Source organism: Mustela nigripes, chromosome 8, assembly GCF_022355385.1.
Source record: "Mustela nigripes isolate SB6536 chromosome 8, MUSNIG.SB6536, whole genome shotgun sequence".
NCBI classification, from domain to species: Eukaryota; Metazoa; Chordata; class Mammalia; order Carnivora; family Mustelidae; genus Mustela; species Mustela nigripes.
This window is the reverse complement of record NC_081564.1, coordinates 70,290,792-70,311,170: the sequence shown is the minus strand read 5'-3', so window position 1 is coordinate 70,311,170 and position 20,379 is coordinate 70,290,792. Positions and strand designations below refer to the sequence as shown.

General features: G+C 35.6%; 1 protein-coding gene across 1 annotated transcript in view; it reads right to left on the bottom strand.

Moving 5' to 3' along the window:
• DCC (DCC netrin 1 receptor) overlaps nt 1–20,379 on the bottom strand; it is a 771,150-nt gene that overhangs the window by 276,787 nt on the left and 473,984 nt on the right. The window contains exons 10-12 of the mRNA XM_059408072.1: nt 16,237–16,385; nt 14,451–14,589; nt 7,442–7,491 (exon numbers count right to left, since the gene is read on the bottom strand). Of these exons, the coding sequence (XP_059264055.1) occupies nt 7,442–7,491; nt 14,451–14,589; nt 16,237–16,385 (338 nt within the window). The remainder of the gene's footprint in view (nt 1–7,441; nt 7,492–14,450; nt 14,590–16,236; nt 16,386–20,379) is intronic.

Sequence of the window (20,379 nt, the reverse complement as noted above, 5' to 3'; positions counted from 1 at the left end):
AATATCTGCTGAAAAAGTTTAGTTACTGCCTGTATTATTATAATCAGTTATTCCTCAAATATGTATCAGCAATGTTAATTAAAATAACTCGTGCTAATATCTTAAATAATTCAGATGAAGGATTTGTATATTAACAGTTGTTTTCTAAGGTAAGCAATGTTTTAAGCTAGAGAAGTAAATACATTTTTTTGCATGTAGGTCAATGTTTCAACATCTCTAAATTCAAATCACATGGTTAGTGACTGATTTTACCTACTGGTAAGACTGAACCTATTCATGTCCTCTAACTAATCAACCCTTCCAAATATAAGGGCAACGTCCTTGAACTAAATTAAAATCAGAGACCTTATCATTAGACCTAGGTTCATTTAATTTAAGCCCATTATTAAACCTCCCACTTTTCAAAAATGTATGACTTGAGGGAAATCTCATTAAACTTCATGGAGAGGCGAAAGTGAGCTTTGCCTTCAGAGCCAACCAGAAATGGAGCCATTAGATATGTGTGATGAGGTACAAATTACAAGGCGATATATGAAGAAGGTGGTATCCCACCACCTATTTTAGTCTCTTTTTCCAAATCATCTGTGCAGGGATCCCAGATGGCAGTGATGAGAATGAATTTGGAAAGAACAAAATACAAGGGCCCCAAATCACAGAACAAAAAATGATAGTTCTAAGTATTTGAAACATTCTAGGAAATGTTTTTCTAATCGTGTGTACAGTATAGAAAGTTCATATAGACACTGAGATTTAATCATGCCTCTAATTTATTCAATTCCTGTAAGAGAGATCATAGGTCATTCTCGACTCCCTATTCCACAGTTTTGCTCATAGGTGCTTTGTAAAGACTTTTCCTAGACTCATTTCTAGTTTTTCAGAAATTTATTTTTTTCTTCTTTTGTCCACTTAATTTATATTTTTATTTGAAATTAATTCATGTAAGAATGTACTTTCTTGTGGAGAGGAGTTAGCTCAGCTTATGGACTACATTGTTCTTGTTTGGAATGTTTATGATGTTACCACAATAAGTAACACAGAAAAAGTTTTAAGGATAGTATTTAGTATAAACATCATCTATAGAAAGAAATTATTTGACCAAAACAGAGTTAAAAAATACTTTTGCAGCTCTTAGTATCTCTAATAGGGGATCCTGTTTCTCATAGCATTTAAAAATCATGCAACATCACTGCTTGGGAAAGTACCATGAGTCAGTATTCTCTAAGAACAGATCTAAGAGAATGAGTGATAGTGTGATATGGAGATATGCCTTGAATTTACAGTGTATTCTCTTATTGAGCTTATTCCAGGAATGCATTTAAATTGGTGTGATGCATTTGTTATATAAAAATTGATTATCTATATCTATCTATACTTTTACACTCTCTTAATACTCTCTCCCTCACAGTTAATCCTTTCCCTATGTTTCCGCGGGGGGCGGAAAGAAGACAGAAACTGTTGATTTATTGGAACTTTGAAAAAAAAAATCAAAGGATCAATTTACTTACTGGCTTGGAGCTCTGGTCTAAACTGTAATGGGATATAAAACTGATGTTTATGACCAAAAAAGTATGTTTTCAGAGTTAGTCCAGAACAATCCCATCCGTATATTTCTGCTTTGTTATTAACTACAGCAGTTGGTTTTGTCAGTAGATTTTTTTTTCAAACAGAGTAAGTTATTTTATTACAAGAACAAAACAGACTTGCTAACTTGATGTCTAATTTCACCCATATTACAAATGCAAAGTATATATTATCATAGAATGTAGGTTACTGAACTCCAAAATAGTGTGCTTAAGTGAAATAAACTCAACTTGCAGAATTAGACCGCTAAAGTATCTACAGTCATTATAAATAGTGTCAGTAGATTTTAAAAAAAAAATTCATAAATATGGGACCTTGGAACAGAATTATTCTGAAAGCAGTATTGATAATGGGAAGTGAGGTTTCTTCCAGCCTATTACAGCATCTGCCTATATTCCTGAACATTATCATTCATTAGATCCTTCATTTCTCTGTGAAGATATAAAACTTTAAGATTGTTCTCATTTCTCGGGGCATCTGGGTGGCTCAGTGGGTTTAAGCCTCTGCCTTCAGCTCAGGTCTTGATCTCAGAGTCCTGGGATCGAGCCCCACATCAGGCTCTCTGCTCAGTGGGGAGCCTGCTTCCTCCTCTCTCTCTGCCTGCTGCTCTGCCTGCCTCTCTGCCTTCTTGTGATCTCTGTCTGTCAAATAAATAAATAAATAAAATCTTTTTTAACAAAAGATTGTTCTCATTTCTCTATTAAGATTAAAAGACAGTCACATTTTTTTCTCAAGAATTAGTCTCCTCACTTTTTATAAAACAAGTCAGGAAGCAGAAAGTAAAATGTTGGTTGCCAGAGCCTGGAGAAAGGGGAGAGGTGGAGTATTATAATTATTTAATGGGGAAAGAGTTTCAATTTGAGGAGATAAAAAGTGTTCTGAGAGTGATGCTTGTGATAATTGCACAACAATGTGAATGTACTTATGCCACTAACCATACACCCAAAAAAGGTTAGAATGGTACATTTTTATGTTAGATTATTTGACTACCATAAAAGTATTGATTTTTTTAAAAAGTACACAGGGCAGCAGATATCTGAAGATGGGTTTTTTTTTTTTTTCCTAATTACAGACCAAATAGTTTTGTTCTTGAGGTGGTCCTCATGAAATGTATGTTGTCCAATTTTAACATAACATAAACATTTATAGTCAATCTATTCCACAAATTCTAGGCAAAATAGAAAGACTAAGCTGGAAGACCTATTGGAAAACATTGTCTTCCTTATAATTATGCTCCTACCCTCACACCCTTCTCAAGACTGTTTCAGTCATAGCCCGCTGGACCTTGTCTATATTCAAAGAAGACTCAGGTAAAGCATCAATGAAGAGATCAATAACTAAAATAAATACAAGAGATCCATAGCCACTTGAATTGAACTGATGAATAACTGGACCAGACACTATAATCAAGTAGAAATGCTCTGTGTGTTATGATTGAGTAAAAATACCAGTGTGAAGTCTGAAGTGTAAATGTAAATATTATCATAAATGCCAGTTTCTAATTTATATTTGTATGGTACCCAATATCTAAGGACTATACTGCATGTCCTCTTTCTCTACATTAAATGTATTTCAGAGACCAGCTGTATTTGTTGTGGAAAGGACTCAGAGCTCTGGCTCCAAATAAGTCAGTGGTCAAAGTATATTTTATGAAGGATTTAGGATGATTGGAAGAGAAACAGAAAAACCTGTTTTCATGAGCTAGCTGAGGCCTTTGCCTAAAGTTCAGCATACAAGGGTGAGAACAACAGTCGCAGGAAGCATGGTTAGACTGATAAAGGGGGTCTAGAACAGGTGTGAGCAGTGTGTTTTCGGGAAGATGCGATGCAGCAGGAAGTGGTGTCAACTCCAGTACCCTCTGGACAACCAAGAGAAGAAACCCTCAGTCGGGGGAGGGGAGAAGAGGGGATCTGCAAATTAATATTGTAACTCACACTGCCCTTGGTTTTACAATTCTCCACTCTCTCCCTTCTCCTCCCTTTTGCACTATTGTTTACAGCCCCTAACAAGTGTGTATCCCAGTTGGGAGTAAAATGCAAATGACTCACTCAGCTGTCCACCTGACTCTAATGTTCTGTTGATACGAGAACCAGCTCAATGACAGGGGACAGAGACATGAGTCAAACCCATTTCACTCCACATCTTCAGAAGCATATGCCCCTCTGAGGTTACCTAATGATACAGTCCTTAGATTATCTCTGCATTGTTTTTGTTTGTTACTTTGTTTTGTTTTGGTTTTAAAGAAAGAAAGAAAGAAAAGGAAAAAAGAAAGAAAAAGAAAAAAGATGTTAAAATATCTGGGACCAAAATGATCAGTATGTTTTCTAGAGTTGAAAATTGCTGTTTTAATTCTCCCTTTGGGTAGTTTCTAGGTAAAGGGACTTGTAGGATCACTAAACTAATTTTCAAGTTGTTTAAGCATGCCAAAATGTGCTCACACATGAGGGAGTGAGGCACTAAGATGCAGCAGGACACATCAATTTTTCTACTGTAGCAATTAAGGCATCACACACACTTATCAAACTGCTGAGTGACTAGCTGGGGATTAGCTTTTAGGAATGCAACAAAATTACATCCACATAGATTTAACTGCTGTTCAAGGATAAGAATTTCAACACAAGAAAGATGCAGTGAAAGAACAAGAGAAATCCACTGTTCTACATTAAAAAAATTAATTCTGCACAAGATCTGTGCCCGGTGATATACTGGATTTTATTTATTTTTTTAAATTTCATTCTTGGTAATCAATCAATAAATATCTGAACATGTGAACTGAATCCAGTATACTTTAATCAAAATATATATACCATTTTCTCAAATTCTGTAAAGATACAGTGATTGACAAAAGGTCTGACAAGTGAAAATACAGTCATAGATGCCGGGAGTCATAGAGATTTTAGAGATTATCTCTCTCACTCTCATTTTATCAATGAGAAAAAAAGTGTCACTTTGAGGAGATACAATCAATTAAATCTGGTTACACTAAAAGTGAATTTTCTCTCATATGTTTTCTTATTAAAGGAATGTTTACCTATTATGAGTTCCATGAAGGCAAAGACTGGGTCACTTAGTTATATATAGTAATATAGTAGGTGCATGTGCAATGTGTATGTTTGTATATGTGGATATATGTGTATAAGTATACAGTATATAACAGATACACTGTAAGTACACAGCAAATGAATGAATCAATGAAACCAATCTTGACTTTCCAAGATCTCAAAGAGCTAGCATCTTGAAATGTAGCATTCTCTAAATGTTATCTCAGAACTTTTGTATTGGAAAATAGTCAAGTACCAACAAAAGCTCTTCCTAGTCTACTACTTATGCTTTATATTCTACCCAACTAATTAAGTTGTAATATGTATTTCTTCAAATAATAATTGAATTTTAAAGTAAAAATCTTAAGAAAATTATTCCTATGAAGTTTTCCCAATAAAAGAGTTAGATTTTAAAGCCCATTCTGTAAATCTTTATTTTCTCTTTTCTTTTATGAAGATGTTATTTATTGTAAAGCAATTTTAGTATGACAAATAACCATATAATCATGACTCACTATTACCTAAAATTAGTATCTATAGGTAAAGCCATTCATTCAGAACAAAATCTGTGTTCAAGCAAGCCTGCAGAAAGGGAATCAAGTCTGTTCTATGATTATAGCTTTATAAAGGTTATCGGATGTATGGGGTTTTTAAGAACAATATATTAACAGAATTTTTGTTTCTTTTATATAAATTTGTAAGAATCTTACTATTCCCATAGTTGGGACATGATATCTCAGTCCTGTTGGCTTATTGATAGCCAGAACCTTAACAAGGGCCTATAAATGGTCATTTTATACCTTATAGTGACTTATGAATTCTATGTACAGAAATCCTAGCTATGTTCAAAAGTATTAACATATCCAAATTTTCTCATTGACTGTCAATAACATGATCAATTATGTTCATTAATTGTAAATATTATATAGAATAAAATTTTAAAATATGGCTCTTTTCTATATAAATAATCTCAGGTAAAATGAACAACACAAATGTAATTCTTTTAATTAGATAATACTACTACTTATTCAAGGAAATAATACTTTTTAAATATATTTTGTTTCTTAAAATGGTAATGGGGTAAATATAAATATATTTGAGAACTTTTGTTTCAAACCTAAGAAGAACATCAAAATATAATATTGTTTTTGTCTTTCACTTCACCAATACTGGAAATTAAAAACAACAACAGTAACAGTGTTTTGACCATCCTATTACTTTCTCCTTGGTAACAAACCAAGAAGAATCCAAACTCATATTTTCTAATTCCTTAAATGCTAGGAAAAAAGATAACAGAAAGAAAGAGAGGCAAATAGTAGTTTTCTAGGGCCTGGGCCTGCTGTATTCATTCTTAAAAGCTAATGAACAAGTTAAATTTTCTAGGAGTGCAGTGTTCCAGATATAACCACAGGAGGATAGAAACAGGAGTGCTTACATTTGGTTGTAGCAAGTATTGCGTATTATGGAAGAGTACAGGCTGGGATATTTGTATACATATATAGAAATCAGTTGGAAATTCAATTTTGCAAAACAGAAATTCCCTTTTCAGGGAGGTAAAAACCCATATTTAAATACAGTCAGCAACCAAGGTCATTCAATAATTCTCCTTATTTCCCTTTAGCTCATTTTTTTCTTCCTAAGTTCACTTATTTTACCCCTTCTAATTTTAAATTCATTTTACTAGTTCTTATCCAATATAGGGACTAAAAATATAAGAGGCTAATGATTTTAGAGACATTTCACTTGTTTCAAAAGACAAATTCATTAGACAGAGGCAAATCTGATCACACCCACAAAACAGGACTTCATCAGAGATTTTTGCAAAATGTGGCAAGGAATCATACATTGAGTGAACAGCTACTGACACAAAGTTAAATCCTTTGTATATGCCCTATTACTATTCTTCATGGTAAATCGATAAGGAAAGCATTAACATTCATACTCCATGAATATAGAAACTGAGGCTTGCTGAGGTCAGAAACTTTTCTAAGGCACATACAGTTATTAAAAGAGAAAGCCAGAATGGAAACCAGGGTATGCCTTTTTCTAAGACTTGTAAGATCTCCCGGCTGTCTCCCAGAGCTTGGAGACCAATTAGACTGACGACCCCCACCCCCACCACCCACCATCACTGAGGCCCGGGGAGAGTGAAGTCACTTCCATGAGAACATACAAGAAAGTGATGAAAGAGTCAGCCCAAACCAATCCTTGTTTGCTTCACTGTACTATACGGCTTTAGCTTATTTTCAACCCCAAGGCACACTTGAAATAAGATGTTTCTAAAGAACTGAGTTCTGGCATTAGGCTCCTTATCCTCAGCCACACCTAGACTAATTTAAGTCTTTTTGGAAGTTTTAGCAACTTTCCAGGCCAGGGAAATATTAATCACTGGATCACTGCTTCATAAATATAACAGGGATGGTATGAAACATCCCATTCTAATTAATCTGTCAGGAAACAAAGTCTCTCTATTCCACCTCTTTCAAGGTGAAGGTTTTGTTCGTTCCTTCAATCAATTGTGGCATTAGCACATTGTGTCCTAAACTGGTAAATATAAGTAAATAGACATTTTGCTTCCTGGTGGAATAGCCTTTAATCATTGTCACATTTATAAACTGTGTGCTATTAGTAAAACAATCCTTCCTTTAATTAACTCAAGTGTGGTTGAAGAAGACGGGGAATCTGTGCTGCTCGCTCACTGAGCTGTTCTGGAACATTCCTTCACATGGCAACCACCGTGCACCCAAGGAGGTGAATCAATGGGGCAAGTGAAAATTACACGTGTAGGGAATGAAACAGTGAACCTTTCCATGACTTACCCTTGAATTAACTACTTCCAGGGAGACGTTCTGAGGCGGGGCGCTTGGCACTAAAAGGAACAAAACAAGGTGAGACGGTTACTGCCAAAGTCAGAAAAGAGAAACCACAACCTTCTGTGAAAAGAGAAAGTGTGACTTTCACAGTTCATGATGGTAATTAGGTAGGCTGATCCAGGTGGAACTTCAAAATTTTCCTGGAGAGATGAAAAGTAACTGCCTCTGTTTATTTTTTCTCACTTGGTAGCACCAGGCATCCATATAAGGAGTTCTCCCCACCCCCCCCCCCCAAAAAAAGCGTTAGGCAAGAGAGCACCTGTGGGGATACCAAATACTGCCATTTAGTTACAGCTTTCTTGTTAGAACCTTCCCAGAGAAACCAATAAAAATACACAGGAAATTTCCCAGAGTGATTTTAAAGGCTTAAGATATTGTGTCTTTCAGGATCTGCATGGTTTTATTATAAAATATGTCATTCTAATGGTCACTCATGTTGCTTAATCCTCTCACTGCAATTTTTATTATCTCTTAAAATGTGAAAAGAAGAAATACATATGTCTTTTTATCTGTGTGTAATTAAACCTGTGTGTCATAGATGCAAGCAGGTTATCAAATAGCTCTCAGTGAGTCAAATGCATTAACCAAAAAGAAAAAAAAACAAAAACAAAACACAACTGCTTATTTTTCTTTGTGGATTTTTCTGTTTTGTTTTGTTTTTTTTCTCTTACTTGAATTTTGATTGCCCCTTTCCTTCATGGAAGAAGGAAGAACATGTACATTTATTTTTTTAAACAACACTTCTAGTGGATATTTACTGTATCAAAAAATGAATACTCTATCATGTCAGTCATTCAGAGACTCCATTCACTAAATGGGTGTGTGTGTCAGACACTTCCTAGATGTCTGAGAAGAATCATAAACAAAATAAAGCTTTCTGCCCCACAAAAGAAACAGAAGTAGCATTCAATAAATGCCTAACGCGTATTAACCTGTAAAATGAGTAGTCCTTATTTTGTTCATGACAATTTGATTAATTTAACAGAGAAGAAAGGCTCTCAGCATTTTCAAGAATTTAAGGGCCATTTTCTGTCATGTCGCCCCTTTTTTAACTTGAACTTGGACAATATCTACATTTCTTGAGGGTACTTATATTTTACCGTGAATTCATTTATGCCCTACTCTGAGTTTACCTTCTGAAAAGTAATCACCATGAGGGCATGGTATGTGTCTGATTAATCTGTATGGTCCCCAGACTGACATTTAATTAACAGCTACTGACTCAATGGTTACATGAACAAATAAATGCTTACTGAAATATTAGCTCCTAGGCCTTTCTGGACACCATAGAAATTATAATCACTTACTCTGTTTTGATTTCGAACTTCTTATCTTATTATCTTAGTAATAGGTGAAGGTTGTGAGCAACGTAGCTTGTGACCAAAAAAAAAAAAAACCAAAACAAAAACAAAAAACAAAAATCAAACCAAACCAACCAAACCAAACAACAACAACAAAAAAACACTCACTAGAGGCTTGTTTTCATGAATTAGGTCAACAAGAATTCTTTCAGAAATTATTTTGTAATTTAAGAAATAGACTTTATCATTCAACTTATTTTAGTTCATATTACATTTCTTTCAAATACAGAATATAATGCTTACAGAGTGCTGGATTCTTGTCACTTTAGATGCTGAATCCTCAGTATCAATAAGAGTTATCAAGTGTGACTGGGTATTTACCCCAAAGATACAGATGTCGTTGGTGAAAAGAAGGGCCATCTGTACCCCAATGTTTATAGCAGCAATGGCCACGGTAACCAAACTGTAGAAAGAACCAAGATGCCCTTCAACGGACGAATGGATAAGGAAGATGTGGTCCATATACACTATGGAGTATTATGCCTCCATCAGAAAGGACGAATACCCAACTTTTGTAGCAACATGGATGGGACTGGAAGAGATTATGCTGAGTGAAATAAGTCAATTATCATATGGTTTCACTTATTTGTGGAGCATAACAAATAGCATGGAGGACATGGGGAGATAGAGAGGAGAAGGGAGTTGGGGGAAATTGGAAGGGGAGGTGAACCATGAGAGACTATGGACTCTGAAAAACAATCTGAGGGTTTTGAAGGGGCGGGGGGTGGGAGGTCGGGGTACCAGGTGGTGAGTACTATAGAGGGCACGGATTGCATGGAGCACTGGGTGTGGTGCAAAAATAATGAATACTGCTATGCTGAAAATAAATAAAAAATAAATTTAAAAAAAAGAGTATCAAGTGTGAAGGTCACATGCAGCAGATATTTGTTGAATTAATTAATTAACAGAGAGATTACAAGACATAATAAAAATGTTTTTCATACTCTGGGTTTTGGCCATAACAAGCTTTCTTTCTGCAGTTCTATTTTAATTAATGTAAGACATACATATGGTACAATGCACAAATCGTGTATGTGTGACTGGATAAAGTTATATGTCTGTAGGAGCATTCACATTTAAACAACACCTGGATCAAGATATAGAATATTTTCAGTATCCTGGAAAGTTCACTTGGGTCCCTTCCCAATCAATATCCTTCTGAGAGTAACCACGAGTCTGACTTCTAACACCATTGATTAGCTTAGCTTGCTTTGGAGCTTACTAAAAATGAAATCAGTTATTTTGTTCAGGTTGGTTTCTCTCATTGCGATTTCTTGGGATTCATTCTTTCTGCTGCATCTTGCAGTGGTTTCAGTTATTTCGTTTGGTTTTTTATTGGTCGTATTCTAAAATATTACCATTATATTTTATATTTACTCATTCTATTGATGAATGGCATTGGATTACGTTCAGTTTGGGGCTATGAAGAATAAATCTGCTACAAAAACTTTTGTACATGTCTTTTGATGAAGAACTGCATTCATTTCCTTGTTATATACCTAGGCCTGGAAAACCTGGGAGCAGTGGAAACTCCTACGGGGTTATATATATGTTAAATATAGAAAATTTCCAGAAATTTCCATATCCTTACCAACCTTTGTTTTTTTCTGAATCTTTTCCATTTTAGTCATTTGGTAGGTATGTAGTATTTTTATTTGCCTTTCCCTGAAGACCAGTCATGTGGAACATCTTTTCACATGTTTGGTGGCATTTGGATGTCCTTTTTTGTCAAGTTCTTAAAATGTGTGTGTGTGTGTGTTTTAACAGATCAGTTTCCTTCAAAACTCATTTCTAAAATTTTCTTTCTTTTATGTCTTAGATTCCATTTTCATGTTACTATGATTAAAACACTAAGATTTTTTTCCCTAAAGATTAATCAGAAGGGCTCTTTTGCATTTGACAAACTTCCCATCTTCTCGACTCTTCCCAAATGCTATTAATGAAACGGACTTCCCTAAACTATCTTCACAGACTGTGAACATCCCTGTTCAGTTTCCAGGAAAGGGAATAATGCAGAGGCTTTAGTAAGACCATCTCCACATTCTATTTCCATGAAAGAGGAAATATTAGAGGAGGCTGGAAATAATAACAATGTGTGTGGTCAGAAAAACTGAACAGAATGACATCCTCACAACGAGAAAGAATTTAATATAATCTATGTTAAAATTATTCTGTAAAGCATTCATTGAAAATTAAAATAAGCACCGACTAAAAAAAAAATGCCAAGTGTTACATCATATAACTTCACAAACTTGGAGCACACTAGCTGTTCTTGCCTTATGTAATTAGGAAAGAAAGAAGCGAGTTCCTCTGAGAGCATTTTTAGTTATCAATCTCTATTCCCTCCCTCTCACTATAGGCTCCCCTATTATTGATGTACAGTAGGTAAAATTAGATGCTTGGTGGAAATAAATGGAATCCACATTTATCTGAACTTTTCTTTATTTGATTTCCCAAGATGTTTCATTATCTCATGAGTGAAAGAGGAAAGCCATAGTTCATTATTTTCTCTTCAAAATGTCAAGCAATTATCATTTACAATTGGCTTGTTAAAGCCAATCAGAGGCATTTGGTCCAGAAACTCCCCTCAATATGGTAAAACATGCAGGTTTGATACAGAGGATGATGATGCATTCTGCAAAGTAGATAAAATTCCCATTTGTAAATGAATCTCCATATAGAAATGCACTCGAATTCCTCCCCTTACCAAATGTGTGCTGTCCTTTACACACAATTTATGGATTGAAATAACTGATATATAATGATGAGCTTTGTACTTTAAGCAATTAGCAGGAGAAATTCATTACAGAATAAGAGAAACTCAAGATTTTTTCACATTAAATCTTGCTCCTTTTCTTACTTGTGACCTAGCTCTGCTGCTTACAAGCCTTGGCCTCTTTCTAATATTAGTTTTGTCATCTGTAAAGTAGGAAAAAAAATATAATACCATGAGGATTAAAGGTTAATAATGTTAAGTGATTAGAGCAGGGCCTTGCACTAATAAGTACTCAATAAATACCAGTGACAACAGCAAAAATTACATTCTTATAGTTAAGTGCGCCTATGAAATTGGGTCCTTCTACTTTGGGGCACAGAGCAAGCTGGCACAGAAATTCATAAATATTAATAGATTCATAAAATATTTTAATGACCTATAGTTGTCAACTAGTTCAAGAGATGGTGTTTGAGAACAAACTAGCAAAATTAGTTACATTCCACCCTAACTTTAGGCTCTCTAGATCTGACATTCTAAAATCCCAAATGGTTTAAAGAAGTGGATAAACAAAGAATACCATAAGTGGAGGGATCTGAATGAAAAACAGCTTTTCTTCCCAGAAAAACAGTGAAAGTAAACTAAGTTAGAGACGACAGCTTATCAGGATAAACATCTTCATGAGCATTTTAGCATGGAATACCATTGGGATAACTAATTCAGAAGAATAAAAACATTGTTTTCATTTTTTTTGTTTTTATTCAATTTTTTATGGTCTCAGTATAAATTTTTGTAGTAGGGGTACCTCTGAACTGATAAGAAACACAGTGTTCTCTATAACACAGATGCATTCATTCACACGCACATCTATTAAATTAGCCCCACAAATGGAAAGTACTAAAGATAAGTCTGTACATACTAACAACTGTATTGTTTTCTGAACTGTCTGATTAATACAGTAAATAATTACTGAGATGACGAATGCAGGGATGACTATAACAGCATCGCTCATGCTAAGGAACATGTAATATAAGGAGAAAAAATGACATATATATTGTCATAGATAACACTTATTGAACACTTAAATATATGCCATGCTTACATTTAAGGTGCTCATATGGATTAGGCCATTTAATTTCTACAACATCTTCCCTTCATAACATCCAGAAAGTCAAGGAGAAGACAGCTTCGGGACTGAGGACTGGGAAGTAGCAGACTATGAAATGTGATAAAATATACCTCTGTATGAGGCATGACCCCCGCATGGCCAGCTTTGATAGAATGAAGATATCAGACTGAGCAGAAAGAAGGGGACTGGATAACAAGAGAGAGAAAGCTAAGCATCCAGGAGATTTTGTTGGAAATCAAAAGAGATGATTGATTGTGAAGAGGGTTGCAGACCAGGTCCAGGAGCAGACTCCAAGGGGGCCATTCAGTTTTTGCTTTCTCCTATCAAATGCATCGATAAAGACAAGTTGGCATCCTTTGCACAGGGACTCTTGCTGGGTTAGGGTCATGAAATCCTTTTATTTAGTGACAGACATTTTCTAAGTCCTAACTGTTGCAACACATAGAGATAATAATTCTTGGACTAATGAATAATAATCTATCACTCTCACTTAATGACATTTAAAACCAAAGTGGAGAATAAGGCCACAGTATTACAGTTCAGAGTGTGAATGAAATCTACATAAATTATGTAAAATATTCATTTTCATTTGTTTTCCTTTTATTTTTATAATTATAAGTTGTGAAGTAATTTATTCTGCCAATAAATATTCTATTCTGTCCTCAATAACAGAATCAGATGGGTGGGCATTAAAAATGATACTGAAGTGGTGTCACATATAAAATATTTTTTTAAGTTGAAATTGCAAATGAGCATCACTCCTGTGTCTGTGCTGAGCTGTCCTTAATAACATGCATGACCTTCCTCAATCCACTGATACTGTGTGAAATACGCTTTCAGGTACTTTTCCAGATTAAACAATGATGGATTGGTTAAGGAATCACAAGTTAAAGTCTTTTTTCCTTTGAAATTCAGAGGATCAATAATTTATAGAATTATATACAACAACATGGAAACCTTTGCTGAAAAGAGACAGCTTGTTGCCTTTTTTAATATTCATGGCAGCCATCTCTGCATTTCTACACCTGCCTGAATTTCCACTGGTCCAACATTATATATTCTGCTGCCATTTATTTTCACTTGTCATTAAATTTCCCAACATTTCTTTGTCCTTTTCTTAGATCTCTAGTTTCCTCTGCTACTGCTTTGCCAAACCCTTTTTTTAATTAAGAATTTTTCCTCTCTTTTATGATAGTTCAGAAAATATGTCTAATATTTCACTTACGAGGCAAGTTTACAACTAAAATTATGCATTGCCCTATTTAGTTTTAATACCTTCAGTACTGGATTATTTGGCTTATATCCTTAACACCATATTTTCGAATTAAGTGATATAACATATAGGACGACAGTCCATCGTTTACACTTTTAATTATCCACAACCCTCTCCCTCAGAATGAGAAATAAGAAATAAACCAATGTAAATTAGTCCAAACACATGCACTAATGTGTTTGTGTTTATAGACAATAAGATACCCCTCCCCCCACCAATAATTTGAACTCTTAGGCAGTAGTCACACTTTTGAAGATTACCTATTAGTACATTCTGACACAGAGCTTGAAATATACCTTGGAAAGTTTAAATTTAACTGTAAGAGGTATTCTGAGCGAATGAGTTAAATTTTTAATCAATGCTAATATATGCCAAAAAGTTTTAATTAGGAAGCCTTGAAGATGCAATCTATTACATACATGCAATATTACATCATCATTATCAAATATGTGAATCAAGCTTCACTGTCTATAACTTACCATCAGAAAGTGTAACCACTGTTATGTCATCAGTAGATACTCCTGGCCCATAGCGATTATAAGCTAGGAATCGAAGGGTATATTCCGTGAATTTTTTCAGGCCTTCCAGCTTATAAGATAGTCCATCAACCTCTATATTCTGGAGACATAAAATGCCAAACTGTTATTCAGGAGGCACATTAAGCAGAAATGGCAGCCATTCTGCACAATCAGTGAATTGAATATTAGACTCTTACTCACAAAACTACACTCAAGCCTTATCATGAGTTGTTGTAAAACCTAACTTGTGACACACACTCCCCCACTAAATCCCAAACTGTTCTGTAGACTCCTAGTTAAAACAGCACCGTGCTATTTTTACAGTCATTAAGTTCCAATATGTTTAACGCCACCCGAAACATTGAATGGTGCGCCGTATTCCACCCACACCGAAACTCTGACAGGCAGAAGGCTGCCTGTGATCCGTGGGAACAGAGAGTTGCTCCTCTACCTTAGTGGAATAATTCACTACGAAACAGTAGGTTTCTTCCTTCCCTTGCTGAAATAGAACCACAGTTCTTGAAACTGGCAGATCCTTTGCCACAATCTTTGTGTCTCCCAAGGCTGTGAGGGGGTTTGGAACAGTTTCAGTACTTCACACAGCTGGAGGTACTGGAGGTGAAGGTCATTGAGAAATCAGAGCCAGTGTGTTCTTAGAAGACACGTTACTTCACTCTCCACAAAGATGCTCACACTTCTATTTGTCTCGGGCAACCTCATTTCTGAATTTACTTAAGTGGGTTGATGAAATTCATTATGGAAAAGCCAAAAATGCATTTAAAATGGAGAGGATAGAAAGATGGAAGCAATAGCTAAACGGCATGAGGACAGCAAACAAATAAAAGATGGGATGGATAATTACATAAAAGGAAATCTTAGTGATCCTATTGCGCAATAAAACTTAGGGCTTGAACTATTCTGAATAGGAGTGTTGTGAAACATTTTTTTTTTTTTTAAGGCAAAATCTCTATCATGCAGTTTATGGGGAAGCATGAAGACCACGGTATGCTTGGCAAGCTTCATCACACATTCAAAGAACTCTGTTATCTCAACATGGGCTCTTGGTTTTTCCATTTAACTGGGCACTTGTCTATATATCTTTTTCCACATGAGGCTGAAAATTTGGAAGTAAACATCTCTCAGTAGACTTATATGTGTCACAACACAGAATTGTTGAGTTTTCAGCAATTATATATACTTATTTATCTGAAAATCTAATTTTCCTGTTTTTAGGGATCTGTGCAAACCACAGATTACAAACAAAATGTAAGAAGGAGGCAAGTAGCCTTCTGGAGTGAGATTTCCTGAAAACAATGAAAAGGACAGGGGACTACAACCTGAAGGACAAAAGGACAGAAATAACTCAAATACACAAGGATGAGATAAGCAAGTTGACTGAGGTCATCGAACAGAAGATCAATCGTCCTTAAGATAAGGACTCATGATGCAAATGCTTTCTAGGACCAGATGAGTTAATACAACTGTGGCTATGCTGGCCCAGGCCACTCCCTACTCAGATAAAAAAGAAAAATTACATCCTTTATAGTGACTTTATCTCATAGCACAGTTGCCTTTCTTACAATCAGAATTCAATTAAATTGCTTAAAGTTTCTAATAACAAGTACTCTAAAACTGATCAGCTATCCAGTTAACGTGCTGGTCTGAACTAAGAGTTTGCAGATCTCCTAATGGCTCTAGTCCTAGGAAAAACCAACAGGTGGCAGCATTGGGCCCATTCTTTGCCTACCTGTTCCTTTCCCGTGGACACCTCAGTGCAGAACAATCTGTAACCTTGGACTGGACCGTTTGCATAGGCAGGGGGTTCCCAGGTAATAAGAATTGAGGTAGGTGAGGTAGATACAGCTTGCAGGTTTTCTACTGGTCCTGGAACTTGCACTGTATAAAAAAGAAACTGATTGGTCTAAGAGGGTTCTTTTTTTTCAAAACAAGCAAAATACATCTTTTACAGCTTATGGAGATTATACCCCGATGTATTATTTTTAGAACCAAATGGGATAAGAAAATAAAATGCAAATATAAAGCAATGAATTTTAGAATCATTTATTTTGAAATTCAGGAGGGGACTTCTATTAATCTAAATTACTTAGTTCATTTTTACAGTGGAGGAAAGTGGTCAAGGAGGCTAACTGACTAGGAAAATGACAGAAAAAGAGTTGGACTCTTAATTCAAATTCTTAGTATGGAAAATCTTCCACCATACCAGCATGCCTTCGCTTGTGTATGACTAATAACCACAGAAGGAAAACGAGAAAATCAGTTAGAATACTTACATGTCACGTTTCTACTTAGAATTCAAATAAGCAGCACAGCTATGGATAACTTACCACATTTTTATTTATGTCAGCATTTTAAAATCTTGACCAATCCTGAGTCATTAAATTAATTTTAGCATCAATTTTCTATTTCACTTTCTAGTATTCCATTTTCTCTCATAACTGCTACTTTACTTAATCAAGAATAAGTACCTTGTTCATTAAAGAAATTAAATAGCACAGGTCCACAACTGGCTACCTGAAACACTTGTGTCCAGATATTTTTTGAGATCTAGAAATTTTCAGGTTTTAGAACGGTAATATGGTACATGTGCAGTGTTCTATTTAACACCCCAAGTGGGGTATAGGGTAGCACCCTATTATCAGATCATGTATTTGCAGCAAAATACATGATATTCGGGACGCCTGGGTGGCTCAGTTGGTTAAGCGGCTGCCTTCGGCTCCCGTCATGATCCCAGCGTCCTGGGATCGAGTTCCATATCAGGCTCCTTGCTCCACAGGGAGTCTGCTTCTCCCTCTGCCACTCTGTCTGTCTGTACTCGCTCTCTCTCTCAATCTCTGACAAATAAATAAATAAAAATCTTAAAAAAAAAAAGAAAGAAACTCTTTAAAAAAATACATGATATTCACATCAAACAGAATTACTAAAGACTATACATAGCATGGCATAAAGTCAAATCAGGTTTGGGTATGACATGTACTAAACTCTTTCGAATTCCAGATTTGTAAATTTTGAATTTAGGCATAATTTTTTATTTATGGACCTGAATATAAATATATGGTTTGTAAACTGAAAATCCCATACTCCTGTTTGTTAATACAATCTAAATTAAATGGTTTCATCATTGCAAGTATAACAATTTTATCTTCAATGTACCATACATTTTCCCCAGCCTTAAATGCCACCTCGCTTTGAACAGATGCACGTTTTAGGCCTCTACTGGAATTTTGTGAGTTTGAATGTCCAGAGTAAAACAGTCTGTGAAAACCTGGCTCACAGAGATCTGATAACACAACTCCTTAGATCAGGGCTGCACCTGTGTCCCAAATCAGTCATTTTTCAGAACGTATTCCATGGTATCCAGCCTCCTTAAGGCATCACTGCTCACACATTCATTTGGGGGAAAATATATATATATATATATTATATTTTAGATGTATTTTATTTATCACCTTCACTTATTTTTCCACCAGTTCTCAGATCTTGAGTATCCCTATTACTGACATTGGTATTATTTCAACTTAACAAATGATTGCTATTTATTTATTTATTTGTCAGAGAGATATTGAGAGAGAGGGCGAGCTAGCGAGCTAGCACAAGCAGGGGCAACAGCAAGCAGAGGGAGAAGTAGTGGGACTCCATCCCAGGACGCCAGGATCATGACCCAAGCCAAAGGCAGACACTTAACCCACTAAGCCACCCAGGTACCCTGACTGTTAACAATTTCTTAAAAACGTAGTTGAAAATAATTTTAAACCTACAGAAAATTTTAAGAATGGAAATAGTACATAGAATACCTATGTTCCCTTTTCCCAGGTATACACATATTCTTTTTTTTTCTCTCTCTCCATATATACATATATATCGTATTTATCATATTCATCATATACAGAGAGACAGAGATACAGAGACAGAGAGTCTGAATCTATCTATTCAGATTAAGTTATGCATACCATGGTTCTCTACTCCCAAATGCATATTTCCTAAACATTAGGTATGTGGATAATATGAACTTCAGTGTATTTTATTCTAATACAATATTTTTACTTAATTTTCATCTGCTTTCCAATTTTGTCAACTGACCCCATAATGTAATTTATGTAGCATTTCCCCCTCTCATGCAAGATCCAGTCTAGGGTCAAATTTGCATTTCATTGCCATGATCTCTTTAGTTGGTTTTATGCTAGAACAGTTCCAAAGCCCATCTTTATCTTTTAGGTCCTTTATACTTTTGAAGACTATAGTCCCTTTTTAAAATTATAGAATATTACTTATTTGGGGTTTGTTTTTGTTTCTTCATGTTGGATTTCAGTTATGCATTCTAGACTGAAATGAAACATGCATGATATCTGTCTCCTCAGGGCATCATGGCCAGAGGCATAAAACCTCTCTCCCTCCCTGGTTTGTTATATTAGTTCTGAATAGAAGGTGCTGCCAGATTTCTCCACGTAGAGTCAACTGATCTCCCTATATCCCTCCCAACCCCAAAACCCTGCTCTATTGTTCACAACCAATAAGCAATTTGTGGGGAGAGACTATGTCAGGACCATATAAATATCATGTTATTTATCAAAACCCCTTAGAATTAGCACTTAGTAACAGTTTTTGATAAATCAAAATTTTGGCATGGTGGTTATAAATTTTTTTTTAATTTAAGCACTTCCTCCGTATCAACCACTTGGCACTCAACATTTTATTAGAAGCAAGAAACTGTATTTACTTTTTTTAAAAAATAATATTCTATTTATTTATTTACTTTAGAGAGAGAGAGAATGAGCAGGGGGAACCTAAGAGGGAGAGGGACAAGCAAGCTCCATGCTGAGCATGGAGCGCCATGTGGTGCTTGATTTCAGCACTCGAGATCATGACATGAGCTAACATCAAGAGTCAGATGCTTTACTGATTGAGCCACCCAGATGCCCCAATGTGATCTCACATTTCTATTTATGTATCTCCTATTAGTACAGGCACATGGATTTCTACTTTTTCATGGTCTATAATTCATAGTTGTCCTTAATCATTTCAGTGTTCAAATTGCTGAGTTCAAATTTGGCCAGTGAGGTCCTCTTTAAGTTGGTTCCTCTGTCCTTATAACACGCCCTATCATTTATTGGAGCACTTCCTGTCTTCCTAGCATAATATATTTCAGGCTCATCTTGATCCTGCTCCAGTTCTGGAATCAAACATTTCTCCAGAGCTGTCTCCTTCCTCTTCGTGGGGAGTGGTATTCAAGACAAAGACCTGGGTGTCAGCTGTGTTCATTGCTATTTGGGTGTCTTGTTTCTAAATCCTATTGGTGAATGAGAAACAGGAATTTATATACACTTATACATACAGAAATTCATTCATGCCTACATATGCTCAAATATACAGGTACACATCTACACTTTTCATGACTCTACAGAGATACCTCCCATTCCAATACGTCTCTACAGAGTTTGCTCTTACGTTCCCCATTCCTTTTATGTCCTTTCTTCCATAGAGAAAACAATGGCTCCCAAAGATGACAGATACTTTATGAGAGTGCTCTCCCTGTGGTCCTTTTCCAGGAAGGGGTAATTTTTCTGTGGGAAATTCCTTAATTCCCAAAGGGGATGTCAGTGGACAATACTACACGACAATGAGGAGACTTGCCTGTGTCTAGGTTCATAATGATACCGTTAGAACTGTTTTGTAGTGAAGACATTTTGCTCCATGGTGGGAGGGGCACAGAAAAAAAAAAAAAGTTGCCCACTGACATCATTCAACTGGATTTTCAAAGTACAATGTTTAGAGAACAGAGATAAAAAACTATAATTTTCATGCTTCTGTGATTACTGATATATTCACAATGACAATGCAAACATTTTCAAAGGGGAGGTTTGTTTTCTGATTG